At 43.3% G+C, this 16994-nt stretch overlaps 1 protein-coding gene across 3 annotated transcripts in view; it reads left to right on the top strand.

Moving 5' to 3' along the window:
• Positions 1–12733, top strand: part of PDE7B (phosphodiesterase 7B) — a 638072-nt gene extending 625339 nt beyond the window's left edge. For all 3 annotated transcript variants that reach the window (XM_077289320.1, XM_077289319.1, XM_077289318.1), the window contains 2 exons: positions 1052–1132; positions 11802–12733. In XM_077289320.1, the coding sequence (XP_077145435.1) occupies positions 1052–1132; positions 11802–12016 (296 nt within the window). In that variant the 3' untranslated portion in view covers positions 12017–12733. The remainder of the gene's footprint in view (positions 1–1051; positions 1133–11801) is intronic.
• Positions 12734–16994: the final 4261 nt, after the last annotated feature.

Raw genomic sequence — 16994 nt, 5'->3', positions numbered from 1 at the left:
GCAAGACACTAACTGAGGAAGTAAGTTGATCAGGCATCCTCCTATGGACGGGGATGCCTTAAGTACCTAGGCCTCTTGACAATTGGCTGGGGACACCTTAGGAAGATGCACACTGACTCAATAAGAGCCAGGGAGTGCCGGCACCGCCCCCCTATGCACACAGCCAGGAAGTATGCAGGGAGCAGGCAGGAGACAAGAGGCACCCAGCATGGAGCCGGCAGAACACAGAACTCACAGCGTGACTCGGAGTAGTGAGTAAGCTGGTGTGTAAGGCAGGTGGGGGATGGAAGGCCATGCAGTGATGCCGGCAGGGTTGTTACACACATCATCTGTCTAAGAGAGTCAGGAGTTCCCCATACACATTAGACTGTTATTGTGTGGAATTTTGGGCTATTTAACAGTCCCCATATACATTAGTCAAATGTTGGCTAAAGGATAATCTGACTTTAGTCTAATATGTATGCAGCTTACAACTCCGCCCCACTTTAGTCATGAAGCGTAGGGACTGGGAACCAGTGCTCAGTAATGACCCAAGTAGTGGGACTCCCAGCAGTTGTACATTATGATAGGTGATAGAACTCTGTATTATTCTGTACCACTGTTATGATATTATTGACAACTTGATGTGTGAGTTATTCTTACCCTATCAGCACTAATTTAAAGGTGTTTTTAGATTCCCCAAAATTGTTATTTCTTGGGCAATGCAAATATTTACCAAAACAGACATGTCAGGAGAACTAATAGGTGTCTTGGCCAACGTCGCTGTGTAGTCGAAGCCTAAATCAATTCCAGAATAGTATGTGCGGGAAAGCACAGTTGTATGTTACCCCAACATGTATCGTACTAACCCACTAATTCACTGTTTATGGTTGCATTTCCAAAGTCAAATTATTTTCTAGTTTATGTAACTGAAAGGAATGACATGCAGCACAAGCTGCCTATTAAATACCTCTCTTTTGCCGTGAATTTTATTGTCTGGACATGCAATGTATATGCGGTCAGTTAGAAGGTATTGGTGGCTAACTAAAAGACATTTTTATTTGCTTCCTAGGAGACCTTGAACGTAAGTTTGGCCTAGAAATAAGCCCACTTTGCAATCAACAAAAGGACTCGATACCCAGTATACAAGTTGGTAAGTACACTTTAATTCATCATTATCATATTAAACCGTACACTTCATAAAAGGAAATAATGTGTGAAGGAGTAAACCTATGATCATAAGTTAGGAATTATTCATGAAAAATTTGAAGTTCGGTGCATCGTCTATTTTGTAACCAAAGACCATTTGCTTCCTAAAGAAAAGAACAGAATTAACAAAGTATGCTCTTTTTTATATAAACTCCTAGTGTGGACGAAAAAAACATCACACTAGCGAGAAATACGGACGAGTGCTATGCGATAAAAAATCGCATAGCACTCGGACCAATGTTAATTTATGGGGCAGCCTCCATCATCCATTGTTTTCTCGACTGTATTATATGTGCGGAGGAAATCGCAGCATGCTGCGATTGTCACCGTATTATGGCCAAAATACGCCAATGAAAGTCTATGGGTGTGAGAAACTCGCACATCACACGGACCATCAGTGTGACTTGCGAGAAATATGCATCGGTGTCCTATAGAAAAGCTGGCAATTGAGTGCGGTGTAATGTAAAATCACACTGACAGGTTACAATAGAATAGATAAAATAAATGTCTACACATAGTATAGGTAGATATACAGTACAGACCAAAAGTTTGGACACACCTTCTCATTTAAAGATTTTTCTGTATTTTCATGACTATGAAAATTGTAAATTCACACTGAAGGCATGAAAACTATGAATTAACACGTGTGGAATTATATACTTAACAAAAAAGTGTGAAACAACTGAAAATGTGTCTTATATTCTAGGTTCATCAAAGTAGCCACCTTTTGCTTTGATGACTGCTTTGCACACTCTTGGCATTCTCTTGATGAGCTTCAAGAGGTAGTCACCGGGAATGGTCTTCCAAACAATCTTGAAGGAGTTCCCAAAGATGCACTTGTTGGCCCTTTTGCCTTCACTCTGCTGTCCAGCTCACTCCAAACCATCTCGATTGGGTTCAGGTCTGGTGACTGAGGAGGCCAGGTCATCTGGCGTAGCACCCCATCACTCTTCTTCTTGGTCAAATAGCCCTTACACAGCCTGGAGGTGTGTTTGGGGTCATTGTCCTGTTGAAAAATAAATGATGGTCCAACTAAACGCAAACAGGATGGAATAGCATGCCGCTGCAAGATGCTGTGGTAGCCATGCTGGTTCAGTATGCATTCAATTTTGAATAAATCCCCAACAGTGTCACCAGCAAAGCACCCCCACACCACCACACCTCCTCATCACATCTGCTTCACGGTTGGAACCAGGCATGTAGAGTCCATCTGTTCACCTTCTCTGCGTCGCACAAAGACACGGTGGTTGAAACCAAAGATCTCAAATTTGGACTCATCAGACCAAAGCACAGATTTCCACTGGTCTAATGTCCATTCCTTGTGTTCTTTATCCCAAACAAGTCTCTTCTGCTTGTTGCCTGTCCTTAGCAGTGGTTTCCTAGCAGCTATTTAACCATGAAGGCCTGCTGCACAAAGTCTCCTCTTAACAGTTGTTGTAGAGATGTGTCTGCTGCTAGAACTCTGTGTGGCATTGACCTGGTCTCTAATCTGAGCTGCTGTTAACCTGCGATTTCTGAGGCTGGTGACTCGGATAAACTTATCCTGAGAAGCAGAGGTGACTCTTGGTCTTCCTTTCCTGGGGAGGTCCTCATGTGAGCCAGTTTCTTTGTAACGCTTGATGGTTTTTGCAACTGCACTTGGAGACACTTTCAAAGTTTTCCTAATTTTTCGGACTGACTATTAGGGCTATGGGAACGCACCAAATAATTAGAGAAAAGGAATAAGGTGCGTTCGCAGCCCGGGGTCCACCGTGCAGAGATGGAACCTGCTGCTAAGCAATGCCGGACTATATGGCGGTACAATGAGGATACACACAAGGGTTAGGCTACTTTCACACCAGCGTCGTGCACTGCACGTCGCAACGCGACGTTGCGGCGCACCGACGCATACTGTGGAAGCGCCGCACAAAGGGGGGCAGCGGATGCTGTTTTTCAACGCATCCGCTGCCCCATTGTGAGGTGCGGGGAGGAGGGGGTGGAGTTCCAGCCGCGCATGCGCGGTTGGAAATGCTGGACACGATGCACCAAACATACACATGCACATATTACATGCAACGTTTTTTGGTGGCGACAGTCCAACGCGACGCAACCGTCGCACGACGGTTGCGATGTGTGGCAATGCGTCGCACTGCGTCGCTAATGCAAGTCAATGGTGAAAAAAACGCATCCTGCAAGCACTTTTGCAGGATGCGTTTTTCTACAAAACGACGCATAGCGACGTGCAGTGCACGACGCTAGTGTGAAAGTAGCCTTAGCTTCACCCTGTGTGAAAGAAGCAAACCCTGTTGCGTCACAGGGCCGCAGTACCGCACGTAACAGAAATAATAATTAAGTAGCACGAGAGTGCGTGCGGTGCCTCACTGGTGGACGCCACTAACCACCCAGACTTGGGTTTGGAAAGCGTGGTGATAGGGCACTGGCGGTCACAGTAATAGACGCTGTTTATGTACCAGTGTTGGTAACAAGTCGGGCGCTAGATTACAATCATCCTCCTTACGTGAGCATTCAAACACAAGGGAGGGGATGATTAACCCCTTAACGACCACCGATACGCCTTTTAACGGCGGCCGCTAAGGGTACTTAAACCACAGCGCCGTTAATTAACGGCGCTGTGGAAAAAGTGAATAGCGCCCCCCAGAGTCGGATTTTCTCTGGGGTCTCGGTTGCCGAGGGTAGCCGCCATCTTTTTTCTGGGAAAAAATGGCGGGCGCACGCGCAGTGCGCCCGCCGCCCGGCACCCGGAAGATCTTTGGGGTCTCGGCTGCCGGGGGTAGCCGAGACCCCAAAGAACATGATCGGGGTCGGTTTGCACCGACCCCTGTTTTGCGATCGCCGGTAATTAACAGTTTACCGGCGACCGCAAAAAAAAAAAAAAAAAGCGATCTGTAATTCTCTGTCCTCTGATGTGATCGCACATCAGAGGACAGAGAAATAGGGGGATTCGGGGGACCCTATGATACTCACCCGGTGTCCCTGGGTCCTCTTCTGTCTCCTCCTGCCGGCCGGCTTTTTCCTTATGGCGGGCGCATGCGCAGTGCGCCCGCCATCTGCTGCCATCTGCCGGCCGGCAGGAGAGACGAGTTGGGGCTAAAATTAGGGTTAGGGATAGGGTTAGGGTTAGGGTTAGAGTTAGGGTTAGGGTTAGAGTTAGGGTTAGAGCTAGGGTTAGGGTTAGGGTTGGGGCTAAATTTAGGGTTAGGGCTAGGGTTAGGGCTAGGGTTAGAGTTAGGGTTAGGGCTAAATTTAGGGTTAGGGTTAGGGCTAGGGTTAGGCTACTTTCACACTAGCGTTTTTTGGCTTCCGTCGCAATGCGTCGTTGGAGAAAAAACGCATCCTGCAAAAGTGCTTGCAGGATGCGTTTTTTCTCCATTGGCTTGCATTAGCGACGCATTGCGACGGATTGCCACACGTCGCATCCGTCGTGCGACGGATGCGTCGTGCTTTGGCGGACCGTCGGCACAAAAAAAGCTACATGTAACTTTTTTGTGCGACGTGTCCGCCATTTCCCCCGCCTCCCCACACCTAACAATGGGGCAGCGGATGCGTTGAAAAAACAGCATCCGCTGCACCCGTTGTGCGGCGCTTACAACGCTAGCGTCGGTACGTCGGCCCGACACACTGCGATGGGCCGAGTACGATGCTACTGTGAAAGTAGCCTTAGGCTTCTTTCACACTTGCGTCGGTACGGGGCGGTCGCAATGCGTCGGCCCGACGTACCGACGCACGTTGTGAAAATTGTGCACAACGTGGGCAGCGGATGCAGTTTTTCAACGCATCCGCTGCCCAGTCTATGTCCTGGGGAGGAGGGGGCAGAGTTACGGCCACGCATGCGCGGAAATGGCGGACGTGACGTACAAAAAAAAGGTTACATTGAACTCTTTTTGTGACGACGGGGCTAAAGTTATGGTTAGGGTTGGGGCTAAAGTTAGGGTTAGGGTTGGGGCTAAAGTTAGGGTTAGAGTTGGGATTAGGGTTAGGGGTGTGTTGGATTTAGGGTTTTGATTAGGGTTATGGTTAGGGTTGAGATTAGGGCTGTTTTGGGGTTAGGGTTGTGATTATCATTAGGGTTGTGATTAGGATTATGGATCGGGTTGAGATTAGGGTTAGGGGTGTGTTGGAGTTAGGGTTGGAGTTATAATTTGGGGGTTTCCACTGTTTAGGTACATCAGGGGGTCTCCAAACACGACAGCCAATTTTGCGCTAAAAAAGTCAAATGGTGCTCCCTTCCTTCTGAGCTCTGCGTGCGCCCAAACAGTGGTTTACCCCCACATATGGGGCATCAGCGTACTCGGGATAAATTGGACAACAACTTTTGTGGTCCAATTTCTCCTGTTACCCTTGTGAAAATAAAAACTTGGGGGCTAAAAATCTTTTTTGTGGGAAAAAAAAATATTTTTTTATTTTCGCTACTCTGCATTATAAACTTCTGTGAAGCACTTGAGCATTCAAAGTTCTCACCACATATCTAGATAAGTTCCTTAGGGGGTCTAGTTTCCAAAATTTGGTCACTTTTGGGGGGTTTCTACTGTTTAGGTACATCAGGGGCTCTGCAAACACAACATAACACCCACAGACAATTCTATCAAAGTCTGAATTCCAAAATGGCGCTCCTTCTCTTCCGAGCTCTGCCGTGTGCCAAAACAGTGGTTTACCCCCACATATGGGGTACCAGCATACTCAGCACAAATTGGACAACAACTTTTGGGGTCCAATTTCTCTTGTTACCCTTGTGAAAATAAAAATTTGGGGGCTAAAAAAATCTTTTTTTGTGGGAAAAAAATATTTTTTATTTTCACTACTCTGCATTATAAACTTCTGTGAAGCACTTGGGCATTCAAAGTTCTCACCACATATCTAGATAAGTTCCTTGGGGGGTCTAGTTTTCAAAATGGGGTCACTTGTGGGGGGTTTCTACTGTTTAGGTACATCAGTGGCTCTGCAAACGCAACATAACGCCCGCAGACCATTCTATCAAAGCCTGCATTTCAAAATGGCGCTCCTTCCCTTCCGAGCTCTGCCGTGCGCCCAAACAGTGGTTTACCCCCACATATTGGGTACCAGCATACTCAGGAGAAATTGGACAACAACTTTTGGGGTCCAATTTCTCTTGTTACCCTTGTGAAAATAAAAATTTGGGGGCTAAAAAAATATTTTTTGTGGGAAAAAAAAATATTTTTTATTTTCACTACTCTGCATTATAAACTTCTGTGAAGCACTTGGGCATTCAAAGTTCTCACCACATATCTAGATAAGTTCCTTGGGGGGGTCTATTTTCCAAAATGGGGTCACTTGTTGGGGGTTTCTACTGTTTAGGTACATTAAGGGTCTGCAAACGCAACATAACGCCCGCAGACAATTCTATCAAAGTCTGCATTCCAAAATGGCGCTCCTTCCCTTCCGAGCTCTGCCGTGTGCCCAAACAGTGGTTTACCCCCACATATGGGGTACCAGCATACTCAGGACAAATTGGACAACAACTTTTGGGGTCCAATTTCTCTTGTTACCCTTGTGAAAATAAAAACTTGGGGGCTAAAAAATCTTTATTGTTAAAAAAAATATATTTTTTATTTTCACGACTCTGCATTATAAACTTCTGTGATGCACTTGGGCATTCAAAGTTCTCACTACACATCTAGATAAATTCCATGGGGGGTCTAGTTTCCAAAATGGGGTCACTTTTGGGGGGTTTCTACTGTTTAGGCACATCAGGGGCTCTCCAAACGCGACATGGCGTCCGATCTCAATTCCAGTCAATTTTGCATTGAAAAGTCAAATGGCGCTCCTTTGCTTCCGAGCTCAGCCATGCGCCCAAACAGTGGTTTACCCCCACATATGGGGTGTCGGCGTACTCAAGACAAATTGTACAACAACTTCTGGGGTCCATTTTCTCCTGTTATCCTTGGTAAAATAAAAATTTGGAGGCAAAAAGATCATTTTTGTAGAAAAAATGTGATTTTTTATTTTCACGGCTCTACGTTATAAACTTCTGTGAAGCACTTGGGGGTTCAAAGTGCTCACCACACATCTAGATAAGTTCCTTAAGGGGTCTAGTTTCCAAAATGGTTTCCACTGTTTAGGCACATCAGGGGCTCTCCAAACGCGACATGGCATCCGATCTCAATTCCAGCCAATTCTGCATTGAAAAAGTCAAACGGTGCTCCTTCACTTCTAAGCTCTGCGGTGCGCCCAAACAGTGGTTTACCTCCACATATGGGGTATCGACGTACTCAAGAGAAATTGCACAACAACTTTTGTGGTCTAATTTCTCCTGTTACCCTTGTGAAAATAAGAATTTGTGGGCGAAAAAATCATTTTTGTGAAAACAAATGCGATTTTTTATTTTCACGGCTCTACGTTATAAACTTCTGTGAAGCACTTGGGGGTTCAAAGTGCTCACCACACATCTAGATAAGTTCCTTAAGGGGTCTAGTTTCCAAAATGGTATCACTTGTGGGGGGTTTCCACTGTTTAGGCACATTAGGGGCTCTCCAAACGCGACATGGCGTCCGATCTCAATTCCAGCCAATTCTGCATTGAAACAGTCAAACGGTGCTCCTTCACTTCCAAGCTCTGCGGTGCGCCCAAACAGTGGTTTACCTCCACATATGGGGTATCGGCGTACTCAGGAAAAATTGCACAACAAAATTTGTGGTTAAATTTCTGTTTTTACACTTGTGAAAATTAAAAAAAATGGTTCTGAAGTAAAATGTTTGCAAAAAAAAGTTAAATGTTCATTTTTTTCTTCCACATTGTTTCAGTTCCTGTGAAGTACGTAAAGGGTTAATAAACTTCTTGAATGTGGTTTTGAGCAGCTTGAGGGGTGCAGTTTTTAGAATGGTGTCACACTTGGTTATTTTCTATCATATAGACCCCTCAAAATGACTTCAAAGGTGATGTGGTCCCTAAAAAAAACATGGTGTTGTAAAAATGAGAAATTGCTGGTCAACTTTTAACCCTTATAACTCCCAAACAAAAAAAAAAATTGTTTCCAAAATTGTGCTGATGTAAAGTAGACATGTGGGAAATGTTATTTATGAACTATTTTTTGTGACATATCTCTCTGATTTAAGGGCATAAAAATACAAAGTTTGAAAATTGCAAAATGTTAAAAATTTTCGCCATATTTCCATTTTTTTCATAAATAATCGCAATTAATATCGAAGGAATGTTACCACTAACTTGAAGTACAATATGTCACGAAAAAACAATCTCAGAATCAGCGGGATCCGATAAAGCGTTCCAGAGTTATAACCTCTTAAAATGACACTGGTCAGAATTGTAAAAATTGGCTCGGTCATTAAGTACCAAATTGGCTCTGTCACTAAGGGGTTAAAAAGCGACTTTCACTCACAACACACACACGTAAACAAGTGTATACTAGCGCATAGCCATGTGGCCATGCGAACCTTTTATAGCTGCAGCAAGTTCAGGACCTTCCTAGAGGACCAATGAGAACTGCTACAGTAACTGAGCAACTTCAGGAGCTTCCTAGAGGACCAATAGGAGCTACTGCAGTACCTGAGCTTGTGACCCCAGACCTCCACTGAGAGGTCTTTCTTTGGGCATGCTCAGAAGGGGAAAAGCAGGACTTAGTCCCAGAGACGTCTGCTCGCCGCCGATCAGTACAGGCTACAATGGCAGAGCCCTTTGCACAGAATCAGACTGAGCGAGACGCTGGGACCGACGTCTTCGCTGAGCAGGCTCCACTGCGGCTGATGCAGAATGAGTGACCGCAGCAGACATGGTTCGAGATTCCCCCTGTGCAGCGGCGGGAGCTCGACTCCTAACACTGACCTTCATTTCTTAAAGTAATCATGGCCACTCGTTTTTCTTTACTTTGCTGCTTTTTTCCTGCCATAATACAAATTCTAACAGTCTATTCAGTAGGACTATCAGCTTTGTTTCCACCAGGCTTCTGCTCAACACAACTGATGGTCCCAACCCCATTTATAAGGCAAGAAATCCCACATATTAAACCTGACAGGGTACACCTGTGAAGTGAAAACCATTCCTGGTGACTACCTCTTGAAGCTGATCAAGAGAATGCCAAGAGTGTGCAAAGCAGTCATCAAAGCAAAATGTGGCTACTTTGATGAACCTAGAATATAAGACATATTTTCAGTTCTTTCACACTTTTTTGTTAAGTATATAATTCCACATGTGTAAATTAATAGTTTTGGTGCCTTCAGTGTGAATTTCCAATTTTCATAGTCGTGAAAATACAGAAAAATCATTAAATGAGAAGGTGTGTCCAAACTTTTGGTCTGTACTGTATATATATATATATAATTGACATACATATAATACTGTATATATATCGTTATATTTCATAGAGAGTTAGATAGCAGAATAGCCGATAATTCAACCCACCAGAATGAGACATGGTTTACATACAATAATATATATATATATATATATATATATATATATATATATATATATATATATATATATATATATATATATATATATAATAGTTTTCTTTTCCACAAGCTTTCTTTTCCACAAGCATAACTAGCCAAATGGAAAAGATAGCAAATAAAAATATTTGGTATTTCTATATGTTTAATTGCCCACGCTACTAAAATATATACAATATTTATTCCATAAGGTGAATGTTGAAATGTAAGAAACAATCAAAATGCCTATGCGATACAAATCCCCGATAAAGAGGAATCAAACCATTGTGTGTATCCCAAAGTGGTATCAATAAAAGCATCAGCTCAATGCGCAAAAAACAAGCCCTAACACTGCTCCATTAACAGACATTAAAAAATTTACAATTTATCCTGCAAAAAAAACAAACCGTCATGGTTTTGTTAGTGGATTTTAAAAAATTATGGCTCTTGGAAAGGGGAATGAAATAAAGAAAGCGAAAAATTAAAAAATTGCCCTGTCCTTGAGCGGTTAATCTTGGTTTGGCTGAAACAAAACACAGGCAAGAGTCACATTAAATCTGCATAAGGGCTCACTCACACTGGCATATAATACGGAGCAGTGCAATGCGAGAAAATCCCGTATTGCACTCGTACTAGTGTAATTCAATGAGATAGTGCAGATTTGCACATTTTTTTCTCAAGTTTATTCAGCATAAGAAAAAAATTGCAACATGCTGCGATTGGCAGTGTATCATATGGCGCACACCCATTCATGTCAAAGGGTGCATGCAATATATCAGACTTCACTCAGATGTCATCGGAGTGCAATCCGATATACGCCGAGACAGACAATGGAGGAGATGGAGAGATTCATCTCTCCTTCTTCTCCTCACCTGTGATCCGATTCTTGCATGCAAGAGGATCAGAGCACTAAGGCTTCTTTCACACTTCCATCTTCCAAATCTGCACAGGATCCATCAAGACGTTGAAATGACGGGTCCTGTGCAGATTGTGGAAAACGTGTGCACTGGGCCCGTCTTTCTGACAGACCTGACGGACCTTTTTTTTCGCAGGATCCAGTGCACGACAGATGAAACGGATGGCCATCCGTCACAATCCGTCGCTAATTCAAGTCTATGAGTAAATGCAGGATCCTGCAAATTTTTTTTTGCAGGATCCTGCATTCTCCAAAATCGACGGATTGTGACGGGAGCTGAAAGACGGAAGTGTGAAAGAGGCCTTAGGCTTCTTTCACACTTGCGTCGTTTGGCATCCGTCGCAGTCCGTCGTTTTGGGAAAAAATGGATCCCGCAAATCTGCACGCATGATGCGTTTTTTCCCATAGACTTGTATTAGCAACGGATCGCGACAGATGGCCACAAGTCGCGTCCGTCGTGCAACGGATCCGTCATGTTTTGGCGGACCGTCATCACGAAAAAACGTTTTTTCGTACGTCGTGTCTGCCATTTTCTACCACGCATGCATGGCCAGAACTCCACCCCCTCCTCCCCGGACTTCAGAATGGGCAGCGGATGCGTTGAAAAACTGCATCCGCTGCCCACGTCGTGCACAAATTTCACAACGTGCGTTGGTACGTCGGCCCGACGCTTAGCGTCGGACCCGCACCGACACAAGTGTGAAAGTACCCTAATCTCACGCTCGCAGCAGAATTGGGAGCCCCACATATTAGACTGCCTGCTGGGCAAACCCACCTGAATCTAATGTGTATGGGGGTCTTTGCTCAACTAATAAAAAGGTATCACCAAAAATTCCCTGCCACTCAGTTGATAACAAGGAATGTTTTAAGGTATGTGTCCACGTTCAGGATTGCCTCAGGATTTGGTCAGGATTTTATGCAGGTAAAATCCTGACCAAATCTGCACCTGAGGTCACTGGCAGGTCACCTGCGTTGTCCTTGCTTTGTTTCAGCAATGCAAGGACATGCTGCGTTCTTAAAAGACGCGCCGCATGTCCGTTTCCGCGGGTCTGCCGCATGCATCTTTTACTGCATAGTGGAGACAGGATTTCATGAAATCCCCTCCACTATGCTGTAACATCTGGTCTAACACGCAGCGTTTCCTGAACGTGGAAACATACCCTTAGGAGTCACACGATTTCACACTTGGATGGAAAGCTAAGATGGAAAGTATGAAACTAGTTACATTATTGCCCGTCTAAAACAGCTCATCGTTTGCAATTTTTTACATTTCCATTCTTTCTTTCTTTTGTCCTTAGGCTTTATAACCTACATTGCAGAGCCACTGTTTGTGGAGTGGGCGAGATTTACAGGAGACACTCCTCTATCTTTAAATATGCTAAATCACCTCAGGAAGAACAAGTCCAAGTGGAGAGCGCTTTTACATAAGCAGCGCAGCAAGAGCAAAGATCGATTGGGGCAAGGAACTGATGGCAAAGGCAACCAAAATATCAGTGAAGGCGGAGTTCCCTAGTGACCAGATCTGCGATTGTCTTTGTTGCCTTTTCCTTAGCTGCTTTCAGTGAAGAGGGATTCTTATCAACTTCAGGTGGGCTGTTGTTGCTTTTTACAACAGGTCTCAGAGAGGTCAGAAGGAAGCAGAGTATAGTAATCTGGGTAACAGTGGTTACCCGCTGTCTGGTATCATGTTATATCAGCCTTTCCAGCATCTCTCATTCATTTCAGACTGGGCAAGACCAGTACCCTAAGGTTCCTGTGATCAATCTGTCTAATTAGGCATGAGGACACAGGAATAGGTGGTTTCTCCTGAATGAACCTTCCAACTAGAGAATGCCATATGCAGACTAATGTAGCGTAACATAGCACTTTTCGACTGCGTTTCAATGCTTAATGAAAACTACCCCCAACCTCTTGAGTGACATCCGACTTTGTTCACGAGCAAATACAAAATAATGAACAAAACCAGAATGGGAAAAAAACACCAGCATCAACTGGACTCAGAAGAGATCTATGTGACAAGACAAGTTTATACGAATATGTAAAGTATCACAAGCAAGATATGCTCTTTATTTTTACTTTTTATATTGTCTAGATCAGAACTAAAGGTATAATTGAAGCACTACCCACACTTCCCTACAAATGTACAGACACTTTTGAATGTTTTCACACCACTTTGGATTTAGCAAGCGCCTCTCCGTGAAAGGAGAGTTTGAATAAACTTTCGTCTGGACTTGTTTGGCTTCGTACAACTCATGGCCACATTACCACAAAGGGTTTATAAATGTCATTATAGCAGATGTATTTTGTTTTTGTTTTTGCATCTGCTCTATTTTCCGTATCTGCTCTATTTTCTGTATATACGGAGCTACTGATCCCCATGTCAAATACTGACGAGTTGTGAAATGCTACCTGTACAGATATTGGCACTGTGAACAGAAAACTGTTACTTTTAAGAAATATATATATATATATTATAGCATCTGTAAATATGGTATATAGATGATTTCTAATAGAGCGCTCATTTACAGATAAAGGCCTTAAATTTTAACTTGTTACGTTTCAGTCATTGTATTATCCACCTAATTCACTAATGCCTTTGGTCAAACGTCAACAGTTTTTCTATGTGGTCACTATATTGTCATACACTAGGGCTTTTTACCAATATGGACACTCGATCACACCAATCACTCAGACTGTATATATCTAAAGTAAGGTAACAATGGAATGAAGAGTCTCATTGAGGCGAAACATCGCATCCTAATGCACTGATAGCAAGCTACCGTCCTGAGCTTCAGTCATTCCCCGGAATACATTATATACTAAAAGTGAATAATCCTCAATTATACATTTAGCTACAGTTGTCCTTGTAATAAGGGATCTCACAGTTCCCAAGCTACATAGACCATGAAATTCATCAACTTAAAGCGGCTACTGTACATTAGAAACAAAACTTACCTTTTATTAATACTGACCTTCAACTTGTAATGCTACAACAGTCAAGCAAGCCAAACACAATAGGGGAGATGTGTTCATAAAGTAGCAGGGATGAGGTTTTTTATTTTGCCATTAACTTAAATGAAGTCTATAACTTGTGTCTGTAATATTACAGATTGTTGTAAAACATGCCAGGTCCGACCTTTAGTTCATGCACTTTACACTTGTAGTACAAAATGTATTTAGCTATTTGCAGTTTTGCCCGTCCGCCTCCAATTATTAAGCTTGAGAGTGCCCTTTCTAAGGCCAAATTCACACATCTGTATTTCTCAGCAGCCTTGTATACGTGAGGCTTCTGAGTTACCCTCAGCTAGTCTGTGCAAAGCGGTCCGTGTATGGACAGATGTGTGAAATTGGCCCGATTTAAAAAAAAAAATTCCCAGTTGTTGCATAATTGTGGAACAAGTCACCGAGAACTGTATTCAGAGTCTTTTTATTAGATCTAATCAGTATGACATTGATAAATCCACCATTTCTTGTGAATAAATAGTATTGTGCTTTATTCTGCAGTTATGAGAATACAGAATACAGCTCCAACACTCGCCGTTAGGCCTCATTTGGATGTCTGTTTTTTTGCGTATGAGGGCTATCACTGATTTTCACGGTTATCACTTATTCCTGTACAAGTCTATGGGGCCGTTGACATATCCGTGACTCTTTGCTAACCGAGCAGTCTGCGGAAAATTGCGGGGACATATAACATTTTGATCCAAGGGTCGGATCAAAATCTGCAATGCAATTCTACGAGTCCGTGAAAAAATTATATCCGAGTCCCATTTTCAGACTTTTTATTTCTCTACGTGCAAGAAAAACTGATAATACGCAGACCAAACTCTAACCAAAATCTGATCAAAATAACGTAAGAAAATCAGACGCCTGAATAAGGTCTTACCATTACTCTTCTGAAAAGCAAGGGAATGCTCGGGAGAAAACAATTGATGGCCTACATTATCCATAAAATAGATGATAATGCACACCATCTGGCAGCAGGCAGTAAAACATGTACTTAACTTCTGAGTTCAGCCCCATACATTGTTTATATCCAGCAACTGTCGAAGTAGATTTCATCCGATAAGTAAAAGCGCTGGGTGTTAGGGTGACCTATCCTCCAGTTGTTTAGTCCTGGACAACCTTTTTAATATTCACCATCTATAGAAAGTGAGTGAGATAGCTGTGTGAAATCCTTCAACTGATATAAGAAAACAATATTATTATTATTATTATTTATTGTTATAGCGCCATTTATTCCATGGCGCTTTACAAGTGAGGAGGGGTATACATAATAAAAACAAGTACAATAATCTTGAACAATACAAGTCATAACTGGTACAGGAGGAGAGAGGACCCTGCCCGCGAGGGCTCACAATCTACAAGGGATGGGTGAGAATACAGTAGGTGAGGATAGAGCTGATCGTGCAGCGGTTGGTTGATCGGTGGTTACTGCAGGTTGTAGGCTTGTCGGACGAGGTGGGTCTTCAGATTCTTTTTGAAGGTTTCGATGGTGGGCGAGAGTCTGATGTGTTGTGGTAGAGGGTTCCAGAGTAGGGGTGATACGCGAGAGAAATCTTGTATACGATTGTGGGAAGAGGAGATAAGAGGGGAGTAGAGAAGGAGATCTTGTGAGGATCGGAGGTTGCGTGTAGGAAAGTACCGGGAGATGAGGTCACAGATGTAAGGAGGAGACAGGTTGTGGATGGCTTTGTACGTCATGGTTAGGGTTTTGTACTGGAGTCTCTGGGCAATGGGGAGCCAGTGAAGGGATTGACAGAGGGGAGAGGCCGGAGAATAGCGGGGGGACAGGTGGATTAGTCGGGCAGCAGAGTTTAGAATAGATTGGAGGGGTGCGAGAGTGTTTGAGGGGAGGCCACAGAGCAGGAGGTTGCAGTAGTCAAGACGAGAGATGATGAGGGCATGGACTAGGGTTTTATACAATATAACAATATATAACAATATAGACTGTTATGTGTACCCCAAGGATTTTGAAGCAGCCATACAGTTTAAATTGGTGTCAAGTGTTCTCTAGTGATGATCCAGCGTGCTCGGATAAGGTGTAATCCTAGTACGCTCATGTGATAATAGAGTATTTTCAGCATGCTTGAATACCATTTTCGAGTCCCTGCGGCTGCATGTCTCGCGGCTGTTCGACAGCCGCAACACATACAGGGATTGACCATTTGTTAGGCAATCTATGCATGTGTTGCGTCTGTTAACAGACGCAAGACATGCAGCCGTGTGGACTCGAACATGGTATTCAAGCTCTCTGAAAATACTCTATTATCACATGAGCGTACTAGGATTACACCTTATCCGAGCACGCTCGCTCATCACTACTCTTCTCCCATATACAGGTGCTTCTCACAAAATTAGAATATCATCAAAAAGTTAATTTATTTTGGTTCTTAAATACAAAAGGGAAACTCATATATATAGAGTCATTACAAATAGAGTGATCTATTTCAAGTGTATTTCTGTTAATGCTGATGATTGTGGCTTACAGCTAATGAAAACCCAAAAGTCATTATCTCAGTAAATTAAAATAATTAACAAAAAACACCTGCAAAGGCTTCCCAACCTTTTAAAAAGGTCTCTTAGTCTGTTTCAGTAGGCTTCACAATCATGGGGAAGACTGCTGATTTGACAGATGGCAGTTATTGACACACTCCACAAGGAGGGTAAGCCACAAAAGGTCATTGCTAAAGAAGCTGGCTGTTTATCCAAGGATATTAATGGACAGTTGAATGGAAGGAAAAAGTGTGGTAGAAAAAGGTGCACAAGCAACCGGGATAACCACAGCTTTGAAGGGATTGTTAAGAAAAGGCCATTCAAAAATTTGGGGGAGATGCGGAGATTCACAAGGAGTGGACTGCTGCTGGAGTCATTGCTTCAAGAGCCACCACAGAGTAATCCAAGGTGTTGCTTTCAGATGAAAGTAAATTTTACATTTAATTTGGAATTCAAGGTCTCAGAGTCTGGAGGAAGAGTGGAGAGGCACACAATCCAAGCTGCTTGAGGTCAAGTTTGAAGTTTCCACAAACTTTTGGGGAGCTATGTCATCTGCTGGTGGGGGTCCACTGTCTTTTATCAAGACGAAAGTCAGCGCAGCCATCTACCAGAAAATTTTAGAGCACTTCATGCTTCCCTCTGCCGACAAGCTTTTTGGAGATGGAAATTTCATTCTCCAGCAGACTTGGCACCTGTCCATATTGCCAAAAATACCAATACCTGGTTTAAAAACAACACTATCACTGTGCTTGGTTGGCCAGCAAACTCGTCAAGAGACACCAGGAAGATGAGAGACACAAGACCCAACAATGCAAACAAGCTGAAGACTGCTATCAAAGCCATCTGGGCTTCCATAACACCTCAGCAGTGCCACAGGCTGTTCCCCTCCATGCCACGCCGCACTGATGCAGTAATTGATGCAAAAGGAGCCCCGACCAAGTATTGAGTGCATTTACTGATCATACATTTCAGTAGGCCAACATTTCGGATTTTAT

The sequence above is a fragment of the Ranitomeya variabilis genome, chromosome 2 (genome assembly GCF_051348905.1).
Source record: "Ranitomeya variabilis isolate aRanVar5 chromosome 2, aRanVar5.hap1, whole genome shotgun sequence".
NCBI lineage: Eukaryota > Metazoa > Chordata > Amphibia > Anura > Dendrobatidae > Ranitomeya > Ranitomeya variabilis.
This window is presented reverse-complemented; position numbering and strand designations above follow the sequence as displayed.